The sequence below is a fragment of the Pelophylax lessonae genome (assembly GCF_965119305.1).
Source record: "Pelophylax lessonae genome assembly, chromosome: 2".
Taxonomy (NCBI): Eukaryota; Metazoa; Chordata; class Amphibia; order Anura; family Ranidae; genus Pelophylax; species Pelophylax lessonae.
Genome location: NC_138769.1, coordinates 439,333,188 through 439,359,019, shown reverse-complemented (window position 1 = coordinate 439,359,019; position 25,832 = coordinate 439,333,188). Strand labels below are relative to the sequence as shown.

At 44.2% G+C, this 25,832-nt stretch overlaps 1 protein-coding gene across 1 annotated transcript; it reads right to left on the bottom strand.

Annotated features, from left to right (window-relative positions):
* Positions 1 to 480: 480 nt before the first annotated feature.
* Positions 481 to 19,461, bottom strand: PDCL3 (phosducin like 3). Its single transcript, XM_082247323.1, has 7 exons — positions 19,292 to 19,461; positions 19,167 to 19,211; positions 17,371 to 17,491; positions 14,734 to 14,824; positions 11,144 to 11,287; positions 10,048 to 10,256; positions 481 to 643 (listed from the first exon to the last, which is right to left on the bottom strand). The coding sequence occupies exons 2-7, from the start codon at positions 19,170 to 19,172 to the stop codon at positions 501 to 503; spliced, it is 714 nt and encodes a 237-aa protein (XP_082103449.1). The 5' UTR covers positions 19,173 to 19,211; positions 19,292 to 19,461; the 3' UTR covers positions 481 to 500.
* Between the last annotated feature and the right edge of the window lie 6,371 nt (positions 19,462 to 25,832).

The window sequence follows — 25,832 nt, the reverse complement described above, 5'->3', positions numbered from 1 at the left end:
CTTAATAATGATGCCATTATCATCCTGGACCATGTACATGAGAATCCTAGAAGGGGAGACCAAGTGGGATCTATCACATATGGGTAATTGGACCCCCCCTCACCTCAACGGTGTATTGCGCTTTAAGCCCTTTCTTTGAAAAAATAATTGGTGCCAATAAAACCCACGTGTGTCTTCTGGTCTGTTATATGTAATTGAACTCGGGCGTGGCACCTTGATTACTGCCCTGAACTGACAGATTTGATTAAAACAAATGTTTGCCTGCTGCACAGGAGGAAAAGGGGACCAAAGAATGAATTATATGCACACAATGAACACCACTTTAATATATCCTTGGAGTTTCCACATTGGGTCCATTTATTTATTTTTTTGAATCAAAGCCAACAAGTAACCATCTGCAGTATGTTTGATGTTATATATTACAACAAATGTACAAAAAAAAAAAAAAAAAAAATAGCAAAATAGAAAAAAAAAAATATGTATATATAGAATTTTAGAATTTAGTCCTCATCTGAGTCACGGTCTTTGTATGTGGCAAAGGTGCTCCTAATGGAAGTCATGAGCTGATCCTGAATTTGTCGTCTGGGATTTTCCTCAAGGTCTGTCTTGATCGCACCAGATTCTGAAAGTTTCCATTCTAATTCTATGGGATCAGAAGTCACACCATTTAGTATCCCCATATTTAGAACTGTAAATATAAATTCTTCACTACAGAAAAAAATATGCAGTACATACATTTTCCCATGTTTCCTCTCATTAAGGCCCTGTTCACACCTGAGCGTTTTTCAGCTCGCAAAAACTCTTATCTTTGAAGTCTCAAAACGCCAAACAAGCTAAATCCCATTCATTTCAATGGCCCCTGTTCACATATGAGCTTTGAAGCAAAACACAGGAAGCTCAAAAAAAGTACATGAGCTTTTTTGGCAGATTACAAGTGTTTTTGTTAGATGTCAATGCCTGCGTCCACACACCTGCAAAAAAACGATACATTCAGGTGTGAATGGAGCCTAATGGGCCATACACACTAAGATTTTCTGAAGACTTTCCTTTAGACTTACGAAAACCATATAATATGAGGTCAAACCTAAACACTTTCAATTTGTATGCAATCTAGCAGGCCCTTGCACTACATAGAAAAGGTAAATCTGAAGGAAATCTACTAACAAAAGTTGGATAGTGTGTATTCAACTTTAGCCTTGGTGCACACCAGTGATGCTTTGAAATGATGCTAAATCAGTGCAATTTGCATTGCCTATTTAATTGAAGCTTGTTATTTAATTTAACAGAAGTCTATGCAAGTCGCAATGAAATCAGTAAAAAGTAGTGCAGGAACCTTTTTCATAATCACTTCTACACGAGTATGAACAGGTCCATTGCTGGCAATGGGGTGCAACTTGTCATGCAATTTGGAACTGGCAAATTGCATGACAAGTTGCATTGGTGTGAACAGGGACTAAAAGCATGATGTACAGAAAAAAACTGAATTTTTGTAAAATCTTACCTGTAAAATTCCTTTCTCTGAGACCTCCGACAGTCGCCGCCACCTCTATACCACTATTGGGTATTGACTTCCACTCCGCAGGAGTAGCTAGGCATAAGACTTAGTCAAAAGAACAAAAGCATTTGCATAGACACACCCATCGGGGCTGTCCCACTGGTCAATACCCCCCTGCAGTGATCACTCCCAACTCAGTTTGGTAGCATAGCAGTAAGTGTACAAGAAAAACCCCCAAAAGAGGGGCGGGGGCGGCGACTGTCGGAGGAAAGATTTTACAAAAATTCAGTTTTCTCTTACGTCCTCCGACAGTCGCCGCCACTTCTAAGTCATCACTATTGGGATGTCTCAAAGCAGTGTAGACATGAGGGGTGGGAGACGCAACCGTAGAAAAGGCAACGCAGTACCCACATCAGAGAAAAGAACCTTACACGCACAGTAAGAGAACCTTCTGGGCAACAGAATAAGCTCAACAGGAGCAACAGCCCAGGAAAGCAAATAACCCAGGGGATAAACAACCCCAACATTTAGGGACCCACAAAAAAACAAGGGTCCCTCGTGGCACTGCTGCACTGAGAACTTTGCGGCCAAAGGAGGCATTAGCTGATGCCAGAACATCCACCTTATAGAATTTGGAAAAGGTGTGCACCGATGACCAAGTCGCAGCCTTGCACACCTGGGCCACCGAGGCTCGATGCCAGTAGGCCCAGGACGCACTCAAAGATCTGGTAGAGTGCGCCTTAACAGGGAAGGGTGGAACCCGTTCCTTCAAAGCATAGGCCTGTTCAATGGTCTGTCTGATCCATTTGGCAATGGTCGCTGCAGACGCAGCCATGCCCTTCCGAGGTTCCTCAGGAAGGACAAAGAGGGAATCCGTTTTCCGAAAGGATTCAGTGGATGACAGGTAAACCCTGATCGCCCTGACAACATCCAAGGAATGCAATGCAACCTCCTTAGGATGCTTAGGTTAGGCTTCGCACAGAGCGAAGGCAGGACAATGTCCTCATTAAGCGAGCCGAAGTGATCGCCACTAAAAAAGCAACCTTCTTAGATAGTAGAGGCAATGATATCTCCCAGGATGTTTTCAAAGGGAGAACGCTGCAACGCGGACAGAACTAAGTTCAAGTCCCATGGAGGCAAAGGCTCCCTCCGGGGAGGAGCCAAATGTCGCACACCTTGAATAAAGGTGCGAATCAATGAATGAGACGCCACAGGGCGTTGGAAAAGAATGGCCAGTGCAGAAACCGGGCCCTTAATCGTGGCCAGTGCCAGTCCACACCCGTCTGGAGAAAAGCCAACACTCTCGACACCGAGTACGAGCGAGGGGAGAACCCCCTGGACTCACAACAGGTGAAATAGGCTTTCCAGGTATGGTAATAGATTTTTCCAGATGAGGTCTTCCTAGCCTTAATTAGAGTAGGAATGACCTCTGGGGAGAGACCCCTGTCTCTCAGGACCTGGGTCTCAACAGCCAGGCCGTTAAAGCCAGCGACTGTAAAGCAGGATGGAAGATCGGTCCCTGAGACAGTAGATCTTCCCGCATTGGCAGCCGCCAAGGAGGCGCCACTGCCAGGTGAACAACGTCGGCGTACCAGGACCGGCGCGGCCAGTCCGGCACCACCAGAATCACCAAGTGCAGTTCCGAGGCTAACCTGCGAAGGAACCTGGACAACAACTGAATCGGAGGAAAGGCATACATCAGGCGATACTGATGCCAAGGGGCCACCAACGCATCCGAGGCGTCCGCATACGGATCGCGCGTTCTTGCCACGAATCTTTCCACCTTGTGGTTTAGCCGAGACGCGAACAGATCCACGTCCGGGGATCCCCACTTCGCACACAGCATTTGGAAGACCTCCGGGTGCAGGGACCATTCCCCCTGGTCCAGGGTCTGGCGGCTCAGATAGTCGGCCTGCCAATTCTCCACACCCGGAATGTGAACAGCTGAGATTGCCGGGACATGAGTCTCGGCCCAAGACAGAATGTCGGTCACCGCCCGGGCACTCCTGGTGCCCCCTTGGTGGTTTATGTAAGCCACCGCGCTCGCATTGTCCGTCTGTACCCGAACGAGACGGCCCCAAAGTCGATTCGACCACTGGAAGAGACAGAGTTTGATCGCTCTCAATTCCAAGATGTTGATCGGAAGGGAGGATTCCTCCCCCGACCAAGTGCCCTGGGCAGACAGGTTGCCCAGGACTCCACCCCAGCCCGACAGGCTGGCATCCGTGGTAATCACCGTCCACAGCAACGGACGGAAGGATTTTCCTTCTGACACAGCCGGGGACTGAAGCCACCACAGAAGATCCATTCTGGTTTGGCGACTCAATGAGACACCCAGATCCAAGGACTGAGGTAGTCTGTCCCACCTGGCCAGGATCTCCGCTTGAAGAGACCGTGTGTGAAACTGAGCAAAGGGTATCGCCTCGAAGGCCAATACCATCAACCCTAGGGACCGCATGCAGGTCCTGAGCGACGAGGATGGCTTGTCCCCGAAGGACCTGATCTCGTCCTATAAGGTCCGAAGGTCCGGAGCTTGTCCTCCGGCAAGAACACCTTTGCTTGAGCAGAGTCCAGAACCATTCCCAGATAGGGAAGACGAACCGAAGGAGACAAGGTCGACTTCTGTACGTTGATGTTCCATCCGAACTCCTGGAGTGTCTGTACCGTGGTGGACAGATCGCGCAGTAGGTCCTGGCGGACACTCGATCTTAAAAGGAGATCGTCCAGATATCCCAAGACGGCAATGCCCTGAGCCCTTAGCAGGCCTAGAACAGGCGCCAACACTTTGGTAAAGACCCTTGGAGCCGAAGCGAGACTGAAAGGTAACGCCACAAACTGATAGTGGTCCTCCGCTATTGCGAACCGAAGGTACCTCTGGTGACCCTCGAAAATGGGGATGTGTAGGTACGCATCATTCAGGTCTATAGAGGCCAGGAATTCCCCTGGATTCAGGGAGGCCACCACCGAGCGGAGAGATACCATACGGAACTTTCGAACGCGCACAAAGCGGTTCAGTGCTTTCAGGTCCAGAATAGGATGCACCTTGCCCTCCTTTCTGTGGGCACAGTGAACAGATTGGAATAAAACCCCCGAAACCTGTCCAGATGAGGCACCGGGACAATCACCCCCTGGGCAAGGAGGTCCTGCACCGCTTGATGCAGGTCCTGAAGATTTGAGGGAAAAAATCTGTTCGCCGGCCGGGAAAGGAATTCGATCTTGTACCCTGATCTAACGATTTCCTGAACCCACCTGTCCGGAATTCGGAGCAGCCAAGGTTGGAGGAAACTGCGCAAACGTCCCCCCACCCCAGAAATGGGTGAGGGCGCCCCTTCAGGCAGAGGCGGATTGACCCGCCGCACCGGCATTGCCGGACTTCTGCTTGCCCGTCCAGGGCTTCTTTTGGCTACCTTGGCCCTTGAAGGGCTTGCCCTTGGTTTGAATCTGAAAGGCACGAAAGGACCCTTGATTGGGTTGAGAGGCGGAACCCCGCTTGCCACGAAAGGACTTGTTCTTCGGGTTCTGGGGCAGCATGGTGCTCTTGCCCCCCATGACGCCTTTTACCAAGGTATCCAACGCCTCGCCAAAAAGGCGAGAGCCAGCATAGGGAAAATCAGTGACTGTTTTCCGTGATGTCTGGTCAGCCGACCAGCTCTTCAGCCAGATCAGTCGACTGTTAAGAACCGCAACACTAGATAGGCGTGCTACCAAAGGGGCCTCATTTAAGGCCGCATCACACAAATGCATGACTCCTTGGTGAATTTGATCCACCATAGCCAGCATGGCGGGGGGGGGGCAGAATCAGACGCGAGATTGCATCTAAGCACCTTAGTCCAATCAGCCACCGCCTGAGCCACCAGAACGGACGCGAAAACAGGTTTGAGCAAGGAACCCGCCGCCGTGTAGGAATGGCGGGCTAGAGACTCCAACCTTCTTCCTCCTCAGTAGGAATCAAGGTAGCCTTGTTTAACATGGCCACAGTGTGATCCACCTGTGGAGGCACACACCATCGCGATTCCGTAGCCGGCGCAAAGGGATAAAGTAGTTTAAACCAACTGGGAACCATGAATGGACGTTTTAAAGTGCGCCACAGTTCATTCACAGTGTAATGAAACTCAGCGGGGCAGGGAAAAACCTGCGCCGACTTGCGGGTCCTAGGTGTACCGAAGGAGGACACAATGCCCGGAGGACTGGGCTCATCCTCCAAGTGTAGTGTTTCTTTTACAGAAACAATCAACTCATCCATGGTCGAGTGTTCTTCAGGCGACCCCGGGGGAGAAACATCAACCCCCTCCACCTCCGCCTCCCCCTCAGACCCCAGAGGGTCCAAGGATGAGGGAGACCCTGAAAAGGGCACGCCCGCCGCAGCAGCCACATCACCATCTGAATCAGAGGAGATAGATAGATAATCTGGGTCTTTTCCTAGCAGCACGTTCAGCCATCAGTACCTCCATTTTGGACACTAAAGACGCCACTACGGCAGCCAAATCGGGTATAACAGGGGCCCCAGCAGGACTGGGGGCCCCCACCAGAGTTGGAGGAAATTTGCTGTCCTGAGATTCCATTGCCCAAGTTAGAAAACAACAGTGCAATAAAAAGGTACTGGCCCTTTAACACCGCTGCGGAGTGCGCAGCCCACCGCTATATGTACAGTGGGTACGGAAAGTATTCAGACCCCCTTAAATTTTTCACTCTTTGTTATATTGCAGCCATTTGCTAAAATCATTTAAGTTCATTCTTCTTCCTCATGAATGTACACATAGCACCCCATACTGACAGAAAAACACAGAATTGTTGACATTGTTGCAGATTTGTTAAAAAAGAAAAACTGGAATATCACATGGTCCTAAGTATTCAGACCCTTTGCTGTGACACTCATATTTAACTCAGGTGCTTTCCATTTCTTCTGATCATCCTTGAGATGGTTCTACACCTTCATTTGAGTCCAGCTGTGTTTGATTATACTGATTGGACTTAATTAGGAAAGCAACACACCTGTCTATATAAGACTTTCCAGATCACAATTCATGTCAGAGCAAATGAGAATCATGAGGTCAAAAGGAACTGCCTGAAGAGCTCAGAGACAGAATTGTGGCAAGGCACAGATCTGGCCAAGGTTACAAAAAGATTTCTGCTGCACTTAAGGTTCCTAAGAGCACAGTGGCCTCCATAATCCTCAAATGGAAGACGTTTGGGACAACCAGAACCCTTCCTAGAGCTGGCCGTCCGGCCAAACTGAGCTATTGGGGGGAGAAGAGCCTTGGTGAGAGAGGTAAAGAAGAACCCAAAGATCACTGTGGCTGAGCTCCAGAGATGCAGTCAGGAGATGGGAGAAAGTTGTAGAAAGTCAACCATCACTGCAGCCCTCCACCAGTCGGGGCTTTATGGCAGAGTGGCCCGACGGAAGCCTCTCCTCAGTGTAAGACACATGAAAGCCCGCATGGAGTTTGCTAAAAAAACATCTGAAGGACTCCAAGATGGTGAAAAATACGATTCTCTGGTCTGATGAGACCAAAATAGAACTTTTTGGCCTTAATTCTAAGCGGTATGTGTGGAGAAAACCAGGCACTGCTCATCACCTGTCCAATACAGTCCCAACAGTGAAGCATGGTGGTGGCAGCATCATGCTGTGGGGGGGTTTTTCAGCTGCAGGCACAGGACGACTGGTTGCAATAGAGGGAAAGATGAATGCGGCCAAGTACAGGGAAATCCTGGACAAAAACCTTCTCCAGAGTGCTCTGGACCTCAGACTGGGCCGAAGGTTTACCTTCCAACAAGACAATGACCCTAAGCACACAGCTAAAATAACGAAGGAGTGGCTTCACAACAACTCCGTGACTGTTCTTGAATGGCCCAGCCAGAGCCCTGACTTAAACCCAATTGAGCATCTCTGGAGAGACCTAAAAATGGCTGTCCACCAACGTTTACCATACAACCTGACAGAACTGGAGAGGATCTGCAAGGAGGAATGGCAGAGGATCCCCAAATCCAGGTGTGAAAGACTTGTTGCATCTTTCCCAAAAGGACTCCTGGCTGTATTAGATCAAAAGGGGGCTTCTACTAAATACTGAGCAAAGGGTCTGAATACTTAGGACCATGTGATATTTCAGTTTTTCTTTTTTAATAAATCTGCAACAATGTCAACAATTCTGTGTTTTTCTGTCAGTATGGGGTGCTATGTGTACATTCATGAGGAAGAAGAATGAACTTAAATGATTTTAACAAATGGCTGCAATATAACAAAGAGTGAAAAATTTAAGGGGGTCTGAATACTTTCCGTACCCACTGTACAGTGACTAAAGACCCCCAAAATGAGAAGAAACTGAGCCAGGAATGACAAAACAGAAAGTTATGGAAGAGACAGTCTGCAGAGCCCCACAGAGTGTTACCACATCGATCGCTGCTTCAGAGGAAAAAGAAGTGAGGTCAAGAGGCTGAACAATAAGCTGCAATAACCCAGGGAAAAAGGCTGCCTATAGAACTGAATGGGAGGCTTCAGGAAAATGGCCGCCGAACATGTGCTCGGAACGATCGGTCTGCCACGTGCAAGATGGCGCCAAAACAACATGTAATGTAGCACACAGTGAAGCCAGACATGCTTGCCCATATTAAAAATGGCGGACCGCGCGGTTTTACCCCGCTGCGGCCGCCACACACATCGTCTGCACCCCCAGAAAAAACACCGAAGTGACACAGGGGAAGGGGCCCCCAACAATACACAGCACCGCAGCGCATGTACAAAAGACCCCCACAGGGATCGCCACCGGGAGCCCCACACAGGCACAGACATGGGGGACACACAGCAACACAGGACTGCCACCCCAGACAGAGGCCCCACACAGAAGTACTTACTTGTACCAGATGGCGTGGGGTGCCTCTATGAACGGAAAGCCGCTGTCCTTATCTGACAGGGAATGCCGTTAGCCAAGGACAGGACACTGCAGCACCGCAGATGTGTCCAGTGAGGTAGCCACCTCACAGGCTGCATCCCTGCTGCGAGCAGGGATGAGTCGTTCATAATGCCAGGGCGAACACATGGCTGAACGCTCGATGGCGGGCTGGGGGTCCCTCTGACCCTCTGCCCTGGAGAACCAGGGCGGTCAGTCCGATTCCCAGCTCAGCAAGAATCCATCTTCATCCGAAGAGTCGACTAACAACTAAAGCTGACAAAAAAAAAACAGCTAATATAACAAGAAAAAAACTGACATTTTTAAAATAAAATGAAATAAAGATTAGAAAGGCTGAGACTGTAGCCCCAGCACAGGGAAAGCCTAACTACTCCTGACGCTAGGCAGAAACAAACTGAGTTGGGAGTGATCACTGCAGGGGGGTATTGACCAGTGGGACAGCCCCCATTGGTGTGTCTATGCAAATGCTTTTGTTCTTTTGACTAAGTCTTATGCCTAGCTACTCCTGCGGAGCGGAAGTCAATACCCAATAGTGATGACTTAGAGGTGGCGGCGACTGTCGGAGGACGTAAGAGAAATAAAAGTTACACCTCCAAATGTAAAACGAATTGAGTTCACTGCACTGAAATACCAAGCAGCCATCACCACTGCCCAAGTAGTACAGCAGAAGAGAGGCAAGGCTGACAACACTGCTTGGGACTTCAGTGCAGTAGGAGGTACTGTGTTGTCAGCTCCCACAGAAATTTAAGAGAACACTAGATTTCTGGAAGATCATCATATTTGCAACATGTTTAGGAGGCATCCATCAAGGAGAAATGTATTCCAGAGAATACAAATATTTGTTATTTTTTGGCCAGACATACACCTTAATAACCTGTACTTCCAATGAACTGCACACAAATAATTTTAGTCCTTATATTTTTACTCAGATCTTAAAGCACAGATAGATTGCACACTTTTCATAGAATCATAAACCTCAGTCTGTTTCCTTAAGTGGTTGTAAACCATTACATTTACTCAGTGAAGTGACTAGCCTCAGATGACACTCAGATTAAAGAAATCCTTCAAGATAGATAAACATGTGCAACCTCTCTTCTCTACAGCAGTTCAAAGTAAAGAATTTATAAAGCTTATCCGAGCTTTAGGAAAGCAGGGGTTGGAGCACTGGAGATATCAGTAAGAAGATTGGAGGGAAAAAGGACACACCCACCCCTTCACACAGGAACAAAGCTAAGACTGTCAACCACAGGTGGTGTGCTGGAGCTCCCTTCTGTCACCTTTTTTCCTCTTGGTTTTAGAAATAACAGCAGATAAAGGAGGCAGCAGACAGAAAAAAACACTTATTGTCTTGGATTTAGACAAGTACACAGTATAGAGGGATATGCTTTGTTCACATTTCATGTCAGACGTTTGCAACCATTTTAAGTGTCCTTTCTACCAACATACAGATAAATAATCAAAGACCTCTAAAAGTCAAATTTGTTTAGAAGCCAGTGAATCTGCATTCAGGTTTTGGCCACATGTGGAAAGACATTAATGTTTGTGCACATGCACCTGACAAAACGAGACCCGGGGGTACATAAAAAAGTAGTTCACAAAGTGTTGCATTTTATACCACCATTGTTTGGCCATCGGCTGTTGACTTACCGTCCTGTGTGAGATTCATGCCACCGAACACTAAAGGTCCTATGAACTGAGCACGAATTTCACCATCTTGATAAATAAAGATGGTGGGTAGGTTCTTATCAGGATAGTTTGGTATACACGTTGTTGAAATGGCTTTCACAAACTTCACATCTTTAAACTTTCTTGCAAGCACTGCTAGGTGCTGGTTTATTAAACTGCAAAGTGGGATTCTAAAAATAAAACAGAAAAAAAATAAATGTTTGGTAGTAGAATTATATAACCGTTGTAAAGAGAAGAGGAAGAGTGTCCAAATGACAAATAGCCCAGGTTCACGCTGCTCCGTCATGAAAGTCGCTCAACTTACGATCCGACCTTGCTCCGCAACTTCAGTCTGACTTTGATCCAAAATAATGTGACTTAACATTTTATGGCATTGAAGTTGTATCAAAGTCAGACCAAAGTAATGCAGAAATCTTTTCTAAAGTCGGACAGATTTGTGTAGGAGCATGTAAGACAGCTCCCATAGGGAAATACTGAATTTCAAATTTCACCTGACTTGTGCTCTCACAGGTCGGATTCCATGTCGTACCAGTGTGAACCAGGCCTAACACAAAAACTGAAGAGATTAGGTCAATGTAAAGCAGGGGTTTCCAAACTCTGCATACAAAGGGCCAGTTTACTGTGCTTCAAACTTTAGGAGGGCTGGACTGTGGTCAGTGGGAATGGAAATTGTAAACAGTGACCTATTTTTGGTATTAAGGGGAGGAATAGTTACGCCAAGGTTAGTGTCAGCGGGGGAAATAGCACCACACTGTTGATGTCAGTGGCAGATAATATGCCCCATTCTTGGGGTAAGTGGGCAGAATAGTGTTTTATATCAGTCAGATGAATAATGCTCCAAGGGCCGGATTAAGGCAAGCAAAGGACCACACCTGGCCCCTGAGCCGCAATTTGGAGAACACTGATATAAAGAATTACTGATACATATACAGAGCTATATTAAAAAAAATGTCAATGACATACAAAATTCCTGTACAAAATGTTTTAAAGTGTTTATATAGCTTTTACAAAAACGTTCAATAAAATACCACAAGGATCACCACTAAATAATACCTACCCTTGCTTGTAAAGGTGCAAAAGCACCCAAAGATCTTTTCCTGCCTTTGTTACTTCTTGCACATAGTCCTGCCCGGAAATCTCCATCACTTCCCCAAATTTATTCTTTAGTTGTGTTGCTTGCCATTGAGCCAATCTCTGTCGTCTATAAAAGGACAAACACATGCAAACACTACAAGCTAAAGTAAAAATGCATGTTTTACAAATCTTAAAAAGCTTTCCCTAAATACATGACATTTTTCCACTGGTTGTAGAAGAATATACTATATACAGAAGTCTATATGCATCAAAATTTGCAACAGTGACAAAGAGTAAGAGAATACAGGAGGATCTTAACTGTAATTGCATACATTGGTCTTCCAACATACATTTTGACTTTGCTTCACATGGGGCAGAGGGTTCAGGAAACAAAGCTTTTAAAGTATGTACAACACATCCAGGCACTGGGTGACTTGGGAAGAAGATCCTGGTAGGTCAGAGTCCTTCGTGGATGGGCAGAAACCTTACTAGAATAACCATTTGCCACTTGTAAGATTAGTCCAATTAGTCTGGCAGTATATTTGTGAAAGTTCTCCATTTCCTCCAACCCCAACCTCTGGCTTTTCCTTCTATAGCCAGCCATAAATGTTCAAGTTTTTTCATCTGATACTACCTACTTAGATCAATGCTTAGAATAATCAGGCTATTTACAAGCAATATAACAAAAACCTGAGGAAGTCAGAGATGCTTATCACACAAAAAAGACTGGAACAGTCAAATGGGTCCGTATCAGAGCAGAGAAAATAGCACAGTACTGCATGTCTACAACTGTGGTTGTTGAGAGTGGAGGCAAGTAGAGGAGTTCCCCATCTTTCAGACATATAAAATAGGCATGTAGTCTGTAGTTGAATGTTTTCCCTAAGAAAAATAGTCCGTATGTTTAGTGAAAGGATCCTTGCAACAGATAAATATTGCCAGGTCTTCCCCAAGTCTATGAATGTCTGCTCTAATTCAACATTGTACGAAGATATAGCCTAGTCGGATGCAGCCATGATCAACCAAATGTCTATGTGTATCTGCAAAGTACTTTTCATTGAACATTCTGATTGTAGTATAATATAGGGGGCAGATATCTGCTGGAAAAAAGAACAGTTAACTATGGTGTTAACCACTTCAGCTCCGGAAAGTTTACCCCCCCCCCCCCACTGCATTATTTTAACTGACAATTGTACAGTCCTGCGTTGCTATACCCACATAAAATTGATTTCCTTATTTTCCCACAAATAGAGCTTTCTTTTGGTGGTATGTGATCATCTCTGTGGTTAAAAAATATCTTTTTTTTAACATCCTGCTATAAAAACATACCCAATAAAAAAAAAAAAAAAAAAAAAAAAATCGAATTTCTTGATCAATTTAAGCCAATATGCGTTCTGCTACATATTTTTGGCAAAAAAATCCCAATAAGCATATATTAACTGGTTTGCGCAAAAATTTATAGCATCTATAAACTATGGGATATATTTTTGGAATTTATATTTATTTATTTACTAGTAATGGCAGCGATCACCGACTTATAGCAGGACTGAGATTTTGGGGTGGACAAAATCAGACACCTGACACTTTTTCTTTTTTAGGGACCAGTGACACTAATACAGTGATCAGTGCTAAAACATCTGTATTGTCACTGAACTAATGAAACTGGAAGGGAAGAGGTTAAGATCAGGGGCGATCAAAGGGTTAAATGTGTTCATAGGGAGTGATTGCTAACTGTGTGGGGGTTGCTTGTACTGTGGGAAGGCAGAGATCCATGTTCCTGCTTGGCAGGAACACAAGCTCACAACCTTCCTTTGTCACAGAATGGCAATCTGCCTTGTTCACAATAGGAAGATCGCCATTCTGCCTATTTCCCAAACGATCGGCAGGTCCCGACGATGGGATGCTTGGCTCCTGCAGCATGCCCCAGACCTGGAAGTGCAGAATCATGTACAGGTATGGGTCTTTGCCCTGAGCGGCTGCCCTGCCGCAGTAAATGTATGTGGAGTGGTCCACATCTGGTTAAATAGGCTGACTACTTCCAGAATTCTGACAGTACTCAACCTCCCACACGAGCTGCATTAAATAGGATACAAATACAGTTGCAGAGTATCACTTACTGCTGTTCTGTCCCTTTATATACTTCAGCAGTAAGTCCCCATTCACACTCGAGCCAGCCATAGATTGATCGAATCTTGGCCAGTTCAGCAGGATTTGGCCGAGATTCGATCCATCTATGGGCAGACTGATTGTACCAAAGTTGATTCATTGATCAACTTGGGTACAACCAGCATTTCAGATTTAGCATGCGATTATTGCCAGCGTTTAAAGCTGCTAGCAGTAATAATTGTGCTCTCCTAGCAGGAACAGCTCACCGCACCCACCCGCTGGGAGACAACAGCTCCACGGGAGGGTTTTAAACAAGTGATAGTGTGTACCAGTCATTTCCAGCATGCCCACTTGACAGGAGACAGCCTTTGTGTACATCTGCTTACATCCAAGTCAGTTTATGCTTTTAAAAAAAAAGAAAAAAAAAAAAAAAAAAGGGAATGCTCTGCATGCTTTCCGATTTTGTTTGTTTTTAGGCAAGAAACATTTTTCATTTATACTTTTGTTGGACAAACAGACATGTAAAAAATGGATGCAAAAAACAAATGTAAAAGGAAACTGAAGACAGATGTGCAAACAGATGTAAATCGTTGTAACCTGTATCAGTATATGTTTTTTTTTTTTTTTTTAGGAATAAAATGTGACTGAACTGATGACACCCAGTGTTAATTTTGGCAGCAAATTTCAATTTAGTTTTAGTCTTAGGACTAAAATGGCATTTTAGTTTTAGTCACATTTTAGTCTTCTGCAAGTGTTTTAGTTTTAGTCGTATTTTAGTCGACTAAAACGTCCTACATTTTAGTCGACTAAAACGTCCTACATTTTAGTCATCTATAATCGAATGGGTGTTGTTCAATTGTAATTTGTAATGCATTATTTAAGCATTTCTCTACAATTTCCAAACTCATTATATACTAGTGCTGGTCCTGGAGTGAAAAATCTAATATGTTATTATTTATGGTATTAAGCTTTGCGCATGCACCAGTGTTAATTTTGGCAACAAATTTCAATTTAGTTTTAGTTATAGTCTTTTGACTAAAATGCCATTTTAGTTTTAGTCATATTTTAGTCTTAAGACTAAAATGCCATTTTAGTTTTAGTCGTATTTTAGTCATCTGAATTGTTTTAGTCGTATTTTAGTCGACTAAAATTGTGTTAATTTAGTAGACGAAAACTTTTAGTCGACGAAATTAACACTGTGACACCCATGTGAAAAGTGAAAGGATGTGAATCTGTACAAAAGGAAATCCCAATTCACCAAAAACCATCTACTTAATAAAACCTAAATATGAAATATTAGGGTTGATTCACAAGAACTTGAGAAAAGAAAAAGAACACTATATCACAGTCAAAAAATAGGTTATTAAGTTTAATTTTTAGAAAAAATAATTAAAAATCCTGATTGGGCAACAATACTACAAATAACAATTTAACCCCTTGGTGATTGTGTATTAACCTGCAACTACTCACCTATACATTTCTATAGCTCTCTCGTCTTCATCATTAAACTCATCCTCATTCTCCTCTAGCTCTTCTAGTGTCATATCCTCATATGTTTTCACTGAAATACAAAAATACATACAGGCATAAAACAAGCAACAAATTAAGATGCAAACTGAGCTGCCTCTTAGAAAGTGTGTTCAACAGTTATATGGTATCATTGCAACTCCTGCACCTGGATTCCTGAGCAGTCAAAAAAGTGTGATTTGCATCTCCGATTTCATTGCGGCTTGCAGCTTCATTTAACAGAAGTCCATGCAAGTTGCAATGAAATACCAAAAAAGTAGTGCAGGAACATTTTCAAAGTCGCTGCGACTTGAGTCACAGCTATTTGAACAGTTCTACTGCCAGCACTGGGGTGCGACTTGTCATGCGATTTTGAACTGTCAAATTGCACCAGTGTGAACCAGGGCCAAGACAGTTTTGGAGAGAGCAGGTCTGTGACAAAATTACCACTGGAAATCAGACAGATATACAGATGTTCTATAACAGTGGTATCCAAACTGTGTCCCTTTGCTTGCCTTTATCCGGCCCTTGAGGCACTATTCCTCCCACTGATACAAGACACTATTCTACCAACTGACAACAATGGGGCACTATTTTTTCCACTAACACCAACAATGGGGCACTATTCCTCCCAATGCTACCAACAATGGGGCACTATTCTTCCCCCAATACCAAATGTGGTGAGGTTTTCTCCCACTGATGCCAGGAAAATTTCCACTCCTACTGGCCCCAGTCCACCCCCCTGTAAAGCCTGAAGGAAAATAAACTGGCCCATTGTTTAAAAAGTTCAGAGACCCCTGTTCACAATTAAAAGGTCAGAGATGGGTTTTATTTGGTGCTTTAGAGCAGGGGAGGGAGTAATTTCTGAATGAAGCTGAAAAATAATGAATTAGCACTGTCTTACTGTGTGACAGAGATAATGCATGTCTCCTTTTCCAACATTTAGTTTTGGATAGAGTAGAGAAGGGTTAGAACCCCTGCAGGGTAATTTTTTGCTGTCTGGGTTTGATGCCCTAGAGATACAAAAGGAAGTTAGAGGAGATCTCAAAAGGTGAGGGGAATTCCCCCTTACACAGTTGTCAATGGAACAAGTGTCTGCATTAGGTGATTTCATCCTTTTATCTCTTGTTATGGGGGAAACTCTAAAACTTTCAATTTCCCCACTTTCCCAGTGATAAACGGCCACCAGGACAAATAGAAGGGTGAATTTCCCCAAAGAGAACATAGACAACACACTACAAGCTTGACAGCATTTTTAACTCCTCCAAACTCCAACTAAAATAAATAGAAAATGGGTTTGCTCAGAGGGCAGCAAAGAAAATCTGCACTGCTGCCTCCTTTAATATGAGAGCAGTATATATATATATTTACAGTAGCATGCAGCTGAAATGTCTGACCCCTCCCCCGCCTCTTCTTTCCCCCTGCCTCTTCTTTCCCCGCAAGGACAAAAAACGAATGGAAACTTAAGGTGGGTACACACTATAGGAAAATCAGGTGAACGATCGTATGGTTTTCCTCGATGTTTCACAGCAAGTCAAAACCGAAGATGGAAATAATGTACGAAAATTCTCATACGACAAAGGCTTTTTTGTTGTTTATGGTTTCTGATCATGCGCAGTCTTTTGTACGAATACCGCATGAAAACAGTACACATTCACGTACGAGAAAAATGTTGGCGTTTGCCCCTTTGAAAATTTTAGTTTGGAAATGTCGAAAGCTGGGTACACACTATATGAAAAGCGAACGGTCGTGCCTCGTACGGAATGTTTCTTTCGATTTTCTCATAGTGTGTGCCCAGCTTTACTGACCAATATGACTGCGGTCCGGTCAGTCTCCATGTGCAGCTGTCGGGTTTGGTACTATGCTAGTGAGAAAGAATAGCCAGGAAATATAGCTGTTGCAAAACCCTTAAAAGGGTAACTCCACTTTTGTTGAGGGAAAAAAAAAACAAAAAAAAACAACATTCCCCTCTGGGTGATCTCTGTACATTGCAAGGATTTTAACAAATTTTGTTGCAGATTCCTGCCTTTTGTTATTCTGAAGAAATCCCTGTGTGTTTGTCTGTACCCATGTGGAAAGTGAATCTAATGGGAGTGTTTTCATAATTATCCATCAGCTGCTGCACCTGCAGGGCTCTAATGAGGAAAGCTGCTGTGTCTACATCCCTTTAGACATGTTCCTATTGGGAGTATCTCACCAAAAATTACATTTTTGTTGCAGGTGATGCCAGAATTCTGACTTGTATCTTAGGTAGACTTCTGGGAAAATTGGTGAGCCAATCACACAAGCAGGAAATGATGTTTCTGGGGTGTGGTCAGTGCACATTCTGTGTACAGAACAGCTCCAGGTAGCCATATTGCATTGCATTTTCAGAAACTTACAGAGCTGCAGATTGACAAAGAAATGTAATTTTTATTAACATTCAATTACAATATGAGTCGCAATTGTATACGTTATATTGTTTTGTCTTGATTTGCTATTTTTTTTTTTTCCCCCACGAAATTGGAGTTACCCTTTAAGTGAGGTGATGAAATCTGGTGACGTCTGCACCCCTTTTCTCAGAAAACTATCCTTTTATTAGTAAAATGTAAGTGTTCTCACCAATGGACTGCTGCGTCAAAATCCCTTCTTCCTCCTCCTCTTCCTCCTTCGGTGCCTCTTTAGGAGGTAGAATACCTTTTTTACGCAGGATGTCATTCCACTCTGTGTCTGCGTTTGGATCCTGAAATCAAACAAGCTCATGTGAATTTAAGGAGTTAAGGCTCATATATATTAGCATTGCACTCCTGAAAAGTGTTTTGCAGAGAATCAGTTTACAGAGAGCGTTTTATCGGAAGCCCCCTCACCAATTTTAACCCCTAAATGCCCCCACCGCCGGTCGGCAATCACATGCATTGCACGCAGTTGGGGTGTAGCCCCCTTCACTTGAGTAGGTTCACGTTCAGTGGGTGATACTGGTTGGTGACCGTCACGGGAGTATAATTCTTGCTGCAGCCACAAAGCACTGCAAGTCTGGTTGCCTTTGCAGCTTATGAGAGGGGGCAGCAAAAACACATCTGTTTTTACTTTCCTCCAGCCACAAGTGTAAATCAACCCTAAAGGTCCTTTCACACGGGCTTTCCGCTTGGCAGACTCAGTTTTGCTCAACGGGGATCAATCCGTCGACCCACGAGCAGGCGGATGACAGGTCTGTCTCCGCTTTGCAGAGACAGACCTGTCAGGGCCTCGCTCTCCTCTATGGGAGATTGGATGAAAATGGACTGCCTGTCCGTTTCCATCCGATCTGATCCTTCAGATGGATGGAAAATAGGGTTTCCATCTGTCTGGATTTCACGGACAGGATCGGATAGCAGCGGGTGTCAGTGGAGATGTCACCGCTGACATCCCCTGCCCCATAGGGGTGCATGGAGCGTCTGATCAGGTTCGCCTGAAAAACTGACAGGCGGACCTGATCGGAAAGCTCGTGCTAAAGGGGCCTTAAGGTTAAACTGTAAATAAAGCTTTAAAGAAGAGTTCCAGCTGTGGAATAAAAAAAAAGAAAAATTAAAAGTCAGCAGCTACAAATACTGTAGCTGCTGACTTTTAATATTTATAAACACCTATGCAGGGAGCCCACGAGGTCAGCACCCTAGGCAATTTTCGAATTGGCTGCTGTTGCCGCCGCCATTCTCTGTAAGGCAAACCGGCAATGAAGCCTTTCGGCTTCACAGCCGACTCCCTACTGCGCATGTGCGAAGCACGCTGCGCATTCCGATTGACTCGGCAGCAGGGGAAGGAGAAGCTGGATGGAACTTCCGAAGGGCTGCGCTGTTTCCCAGAAGTGGGGAAGGGTACCTGTCAAAAATCTGAAATGTTTGGAAATGTGGCACTGGAGTGGGGGGAGCAAATGAGCGGAAGTTGTCTTTTTGGGTGGAACTCCGCATTAATGTACATAATATGCATTTTTAAATAAAGAGTGAAAAAAAAAAAAAAAGGGGGTCACCAAGCAGAAGATTTACAGCAATCCCTCCAAACACAGACCTTTCTGGAAGGTCCATAATACTTCGGAACTGCTGGCGGTCTGTCTCATTATTCCCATGGGCATTAGGACAATCCCTGTACACGAGTTCACAGATTTATTTGGAAAGGCACAGAGAAGTGCAGGCGTATTGTGTACTCACGGATTGGACTCACGCTGGAGTACAGTTGCCACCTCATCCCTTTAAACCCAAACACATGTGAATTACACAGGTTCTGAGGCTAATTTATTGCAGAGAAGGCACCAAGTGAGTTTAATTTGCACTTTAATCAGCCTAAGAACTTGTGTAATTAGTATGTGTTCGGGTTTAAAGGGATGAGGTGACAACCCTACGCTGGAGGGTCTAACATCCAGTGGTTGCCATTTTCCTGTGACTCACCTGCATCTTGTCTAATTCTGGACACAATCACGGCGCTGCTCCTCCCTGTGAACATACAATTATCATACAGGTCAATGATATTTCATACCGGTGCTAGATTGGTTAATATATCTTCTATACAGTACCTTCAATTCACCAGCAGCTCCAACACACAGAGCGTGAGTATGGGGGGGAAGTAATTTCTTGTAACACCAGACACTACTTCCTCCCCATCATCATATCCTTATTAGGAAACACATAGCAGAAGGCTGTATACAGACTGTGTGACGGGAGCAGCTGGCCTGTGGCCATATGTTCTGTTACATCAACAAAGGCATCCCCGACATCCCTTTATACATGCATGCCCTTTGCTTCCCTCTGGTGGTCAGCTGAGGTTTGGCAATGAAAGGAGGCATCCTGAATTACCTTTAGATGTGAACAATTCTTGGCCCCTTTCTTGAAAGGATAATAGGGGGGCCCATTCACAATTGGTTGTCCTTGTGGGCTGCGTTATCTGCGCTAAAGCCCCAGTCACACCTCAGCGTTTTGTAGCTGGAAGCTCCACTGGAGGAGAAAAAAAAAATCAATTATTCTCTATGGAGTTGGTTCACATCTCCGCTCCGAATCGCCTGAAGCTGCAAAAAAGTTTTTAAACTTTTTTTTGTAGCTCATATTGGCAAGATTTGCACGTTCCCCCCTATAGAAATATATGGAAACGCACGTTTTTGAAGGAATTTCTGCACAAATGCAAAAATGTGAGAAAAAAAAATTTGTAATAATATATGAATAAATAAATGTAAATAAATACACAAATAACTAAGGCTAAGTTCACATGTAGGCGTTTTGGGGCATTTTTGGGGAGTTTTTCGTCTCTAGGATCAGCTCAAAAAACGCCCAACAAGACAAATCCTATTCATTTCAATGGCCCCTGTTCACATCTGAGCCTTTTGACGTTTTAAGCAAAACGCCCAACGCTCAAAAAAGTACATGAGCTTCTTTTTGGGCAGATTACAGGTGTTTTTATTTTTTTCCATTGGTTACTAGTCAACCTAAAAACGCCTGTAAAAACGCCTGTAAAGCGCCTGTAAAAACGCCCATAAAAATGCCTGAAAAAATGCCTACAAATGCCTGTAAATAGCAACGCCAAGATGTGAACTTAGCCTAAGGCTCCATTCACACCTGGGCGTTTTTGTTTCAGGCGTTTTTTTCAGGCGTTTTTATGGGCGTTTTTGCAGGCGTTTTTCAGGCGTTTTTGTGCAGGCGTTTTTAGATTGACTAGAGACCAATGGAAAACGCCTGTAATCTGCCCAAAAAGAAGCTCATGTACTTTTTTGAGCGTTGGGCGTTTTGCTTCAGGCGTTAAAACGCTCAGATGTGAACAGGGGCCATTTAAATGAATGGGGTTTTACTTGTTGGGCGTTTTGGAAACGTTTCTTTTGAGCGTTTTTGGAGCTGAAAACGCCCAGGTGTGAATGGAGCCTTAAAATCATCATAAATAAATAATAAATAAAATACATTAATAAAATATAGTAATAATTAACCCCTAGCCTTAAAAAAATATACTAAATAGATTATTGTTAATTATAATAATATACAAACCAAACAAAATCAATTAATCATAATAATAATAATAATAATATTAATGTATTTATTTTGCGTTAGGGTGTTTATTTATTATTGTTAGGGGTTAATTGTTTATTTATTATTACATAATATTCATTTACAGTGCCTTGAAAAATATTTTTTTTCAACACTTTGTCATGTTTAAACTAAAAACGTAAATGTATTTTATTATTTTTTTTTTCCAAAATTTATTGGGATTTTATGTGATAGACCAACACAAAGTGGCACATAATTGTGAAGTTGAAGGAAAATGATAAATGGTTTTCAAAATCTTTTACAAATAAATATGTGAAAAGTATGGTGTGTGTTTGTATCCAGCCCCCCTGAGTCAGTACTTTGTGGAACCACCTTTCACTGCAATTACAGCTACAAGTCTTTTTGGGGATGTCTCTACCAGCTTTGCATATCTAGAGAGTGACATTTTTGCCTATTCATCTTTGTAAAATAGCTTGAGCTCTGTCAGATTGGATGGAGAGAGTCTGTAAACAGCAATTTTCAAGTCCTGCCACAGAATCTCAATTAGATTTAGGTCTGGACTTTGACTGGGCCATTCTAACACATGAATATGCTTTGATCTAAACTCCCCAAAGAAGCATGATTACGATGGGGAGCTAGCAAACTATGAAAGGCCCAATAGCAGGAAGGACTGTATTCTGGACAAGGTTGTAGAAGTCCTCAGGTACAAACATAGTGTCGATCGTACAAAAATGTTTGTGGGCAAAGCAGCATTCTTGCATTTGATATGAGACTAGTATGCAAAAATCTCAGAACAACCATTTATCTGATTTTCACATCGTGTGTACCAAGCATTAGCCTATTCTGTCTACCCTGTAAAAGGAAGGATGCCTATTCCTACCTATTCTGAAGTCACTCTGGTCCGGTCACATGATCTCTCCAGCAGCGGCTTCAGTGTAGAGAAGAGATCGCTGACAATGACTGCAGAGCCTGGACAATAATATCACCCATAGGCTTACTATGAAGCATCCGTTATCGGTAGAGTTGCCACCTCATCCCTTTAAAACAGAACACAAATTAATTACACAGGTTCTGAGGCTAATTTAATGCAGAGAAGGCTCCAAGTGAGTTTAATTACCACCTTAATCAGCCACAGAACCTGTGTAATTAATATGTGTTCTGTTTTAAAGGGATGAGGTGGTAACCCTAGTTATCGGCTGTCCATCCTCCACGCTGAAGCCGGCGCTGGAAGCTGATCATGTGACCAGACCGGCACAAGCAAGTATGATAAGTATTTCTGACAGCCTATCCTGTACACTATGCTGTACATTGCATAGAAGTTCCCCCATTCACTGGCACAGAGGATCATGTGACCGGACCAGAGTGGACTAATAATAAGGAAGTACAAAGATCTTTAGTGATGCAGTCTGACAGTAAGAAATATAGAAATTTCCAAAGATAGTCTAATACAGCCTGGACAAATGTAAGTATGTATGGGCCACACCTATGGTGTCTACCTCATACCTCCCACTTTTTTTTAACACTGGGAAACACTTTTTGAAAGATAAAAAGTGCATTTTATATACCACTATATAGATCAGACCAAAATGAGGGACAAAAGAGGAGGAAGGACGGACAGAGAGACTTTGTTTCAAATCAGGGACAGTCCCTCGAAATCAGGGATAGTTAGGATCTATGCTACCTGGAAAGTGTAAACGCATGTAGTAGACACCACGACTCCAGTGATCAAGGCTAGCTTCCAGATCCCATGCTCCGTGGCTGCCCCATTACTTGTTGACCACAGAAGGTTACCACTCAGAGAACACTTTGCATTTTCTCAGTGAATGCAAAGTGTTCTCTGATTGCACAAGGTGGGGGGTCGTAACATCACTGCCCCCTCTCCACCTTGTTCAATCAGAGAACAGTTTGTATTCATTGAGAAAAAGCAAAATGTTCCCTGAATAGCGCCTCTGCTGACCTAGCAACCTCCTGTGTTCTCCATGTCAAAGTCCCAGAATACAATAGCGAAGTGGGAGAGATCCCTGCACCCACAATGTTTGTGTGGATGAGGGAACCTTTGAATTTTTTTGTTCAACCCACTGGTTCAACAGAAAAACTCAATATGTATGTAGCAGTATTTCCAGCCTTTGTGCTGGATGTGGGTCTGCCAGGGTTACCGCTAGTAACAACAGCACATTTAAAGCGGAGTTCCACCCTGGATTTTTTTTTTTTTTTTTAAATACCCCCGGGACAGTCAGGGCTAGTGCATTCCACAATGGCAAGCCTCTGATCTGTCCCGGGTTGCACTTACCTGTTAGGACAAATACTTACCTTGAAAACGTCTTGTCCAGCGCTGCCATCTCAGATGTGGGCAGCTTGAAGCCAGCGAGATGCTCTTCGGCGTCCTCTTCCGCCTTCTTCGGTCCCACGATGCCCTGCGCCGGCCCCGACGTCACTTCTGGGTCGCGCGCGGCATGCCCAGAAGCTGTTTAGAAGGGGATGACGCGCGCGCCCCGGAACTGACGTCGGGGCAGGCGCAATGATTCCTGGGAGCGATGACGTTCAGCTCCCAGGAATCATTGCAGAGCCAGGAAGTGACGACGGGCCGCGGCCGAGGAAGGAGGAAGAAGGAAGTAAGGTAAGTATATTTTCTTCGCTACGAGGTAAGTAAAAAAAAAAAAATGCGATTATCCATTTCTTTTTCAGGTGTCCCGGAGCGAGAAGATGGAGGTAAGTATAAAATTAGGGTGGAACTCCACTTTAAGCATGTTCTCCAAGTGTGAGCACTGATTCAAGAAACAGTCCAGCATCTTTGGTTTTTGTATTTATTTTAGTCCCATGCACATTACTGAAATGAAGATAGGCTTAGGTACGTTTTTAGGAGGGGCTGCAAACTGAAAGTTTTTTACCTTCATGCATGAAGGTATAAAACCTTCAGCATTTACAACCACTTTAGGTCCTGATAGATCATTTCAGGCTGGCCCCTTTTGCAGGTATACCTATGTAAAACAATAAGAAAAAGCCTATACTGTTTAAAATCCAGTAATGCACTGTCTCACCCTGCTCTGCACATGCTCAGTTGCTCTCTATTTTAGGCACTGTAGAGTTTGTAGAGGCCAAACTACTGACATTCTTAAAGTGGATTTAAACCCTCCTATTAGAGATGGGCTCGGGCGTGTTCGGGATCCCACCTGCTTAATTCCACCAGGAAGCCGACACTGCACGCGGCTAATCACAGGAAGTGAGACATTTCCCAGGTCCGCGGCTGCACAGATCGGGAAATGTCTCACTGCCTGTGATTAGTGGAGTGCAGTGTCAGCTTCCTGGTGGGATCCCGAACACATTCCTACCTCCTATCCTTCAGAACCAAGAAAGCTAATTCTGTTTGATCTGTAATTGCCATGGTGCTGCACATATGATCAGTGATGACACCAGCCATTTGAAACAAGCAAATGTGACAGTAAGCAATCTGGGCATTGCAAGAATTTAACTGTTTTGAAACTGTTAAATTGATGGGTTTAGTTCCACTATATTGCTTTTCAGCAGCTCTGGGCTTCAGCAAATGGTAAAAACAAACAAGAGCAATGCTGGAGGCAATTTACAGCACACACTAATGTTGGTAGCATAATTATTAATGTGGAATGTATGTTCCTTGCTAAAGAACATTATTTTATTATCAAGTTTTTATGGGTAAAGTTCCACTTTAACTTAAGAACTGATCGATCACATGACCTCTGATCTCTCAATCACCTATAAGCCGAGAGCAGTGACTGTTATGGGCCATACACACTATAAGATTTTCTGAAGACTTTTTCCTTTAGACTTACCAAAACCATATAATATGAGGTCAAACCTAAACACTTTCAATTTGTATGCAATCTGGCAGGCCCTTGCACTACATAGAAAAGGTAAATCTGAAGGAAATCTAACCACAAAAGTTGGATAGTGTGTATCCAGCTTTAGGTACTCTACACCTCCAGCGCTCACTGCTGGAGCTCAAGACTGGAGAAGAGGAAGACACAGCTGGCTCTGATGCTCAAAGCTCAGCAGAGAGGTGAAGCCAGCTGTCAATCAGTCAGCTGGGTGAATCCCGTCGATATGGTCAGGATCCTTCTAAAGCCAAGAGTGGCTTTGCCATGTCAGCTGACTATAGCCTAGGGTTGTCACCTCATCCCTTTAGTCCCGGTGTTTCGTGAGAATTACCTACCCGTGAGAAAAACCTACCCTCGTCACTTCCGGTTCACGGTAGTGTGTGTAATGCGAGCGGTTACATTAAAACAGCTGTGTTACAATACGAGTCATCTCCGCTCCTGTCCCGGTCACTTCCCTCATCTCGGCTAGTAAATATAAAAGCGGCGGCGGCTGTATGAAAAGATAAATCACGGAGCCGCCAGCCGCTTTTATATTTACTAGCCGAGAGCAGGGAAGTGACAGGAGCGGAGATGACTCGTATTGCAGCACAGCTGTTTTAATGTAACCCCCGCGTAGGTAGGTTTTTTTTCACAGACACCGTGATTGTTTCATACTAGTGCGCATGCGCACTAGTCTGATTCTCAGCTGCTCCATTAGGTATCCCGGGCTGTGAGCATGCGCACTGCTGCGCTGCTCAGCTGTTCCTGGCCGGAAGTGACGAGGGTAGGTTTTTCTCACGGGGTAGGTAATTCTCACGTTACACCGGTTCACACTGGTACGATGCGGGAAACCCTGCGATTCAGTGTCGGTTCCCACATCACACCGTGGTTCACACTGAGATCTGTGAATCATTGGGGGTGTCAATGTATAGTTAATGACACCCCCAGATTGGTCCGCAGATCACAGTGCAAACTGTGAAATGGTGAAGGAATCGGCACGAACACCCATGCGATCTGATTCCGGTGCAAACCATAAAAAGGATCCTGCACCATTTTGGTGTGAATGTGATTTCAGCCATACAATTTGTATGTCTGCAATCGCATCGCACAGACAATGCATGTGATCTGCACAGCAATGTGGTGCGGATCACATGTGATGCCTGGCATCGGACTAATGTGACGCGGCACTTAACCCAAACATGTGAATTACACAGATTCTGAGGCTAATTTAATGAAGGGAGTTTAATTACCATCTTAA

Excerpts from the sequence above, each read along its gene's own strand:
- PDCL3 (XM_082247323.1), bottom strand. Across the intron at positions 14,825-17,370 it reads TTTGACGCAGCAGTCCATTG|TGAAAACATATGAGGATATG; the intron begins GTGAGAACACTT and ends TTTGTATTTCAG. Across the intron at positions 11,288-14,733 it reads AGAGCTATAGAAATGTATAG|ACGACAGAGATTGGCTCAAT; the intron begins GTGAGTAGTTGC and ends GTCCTTTTATAG.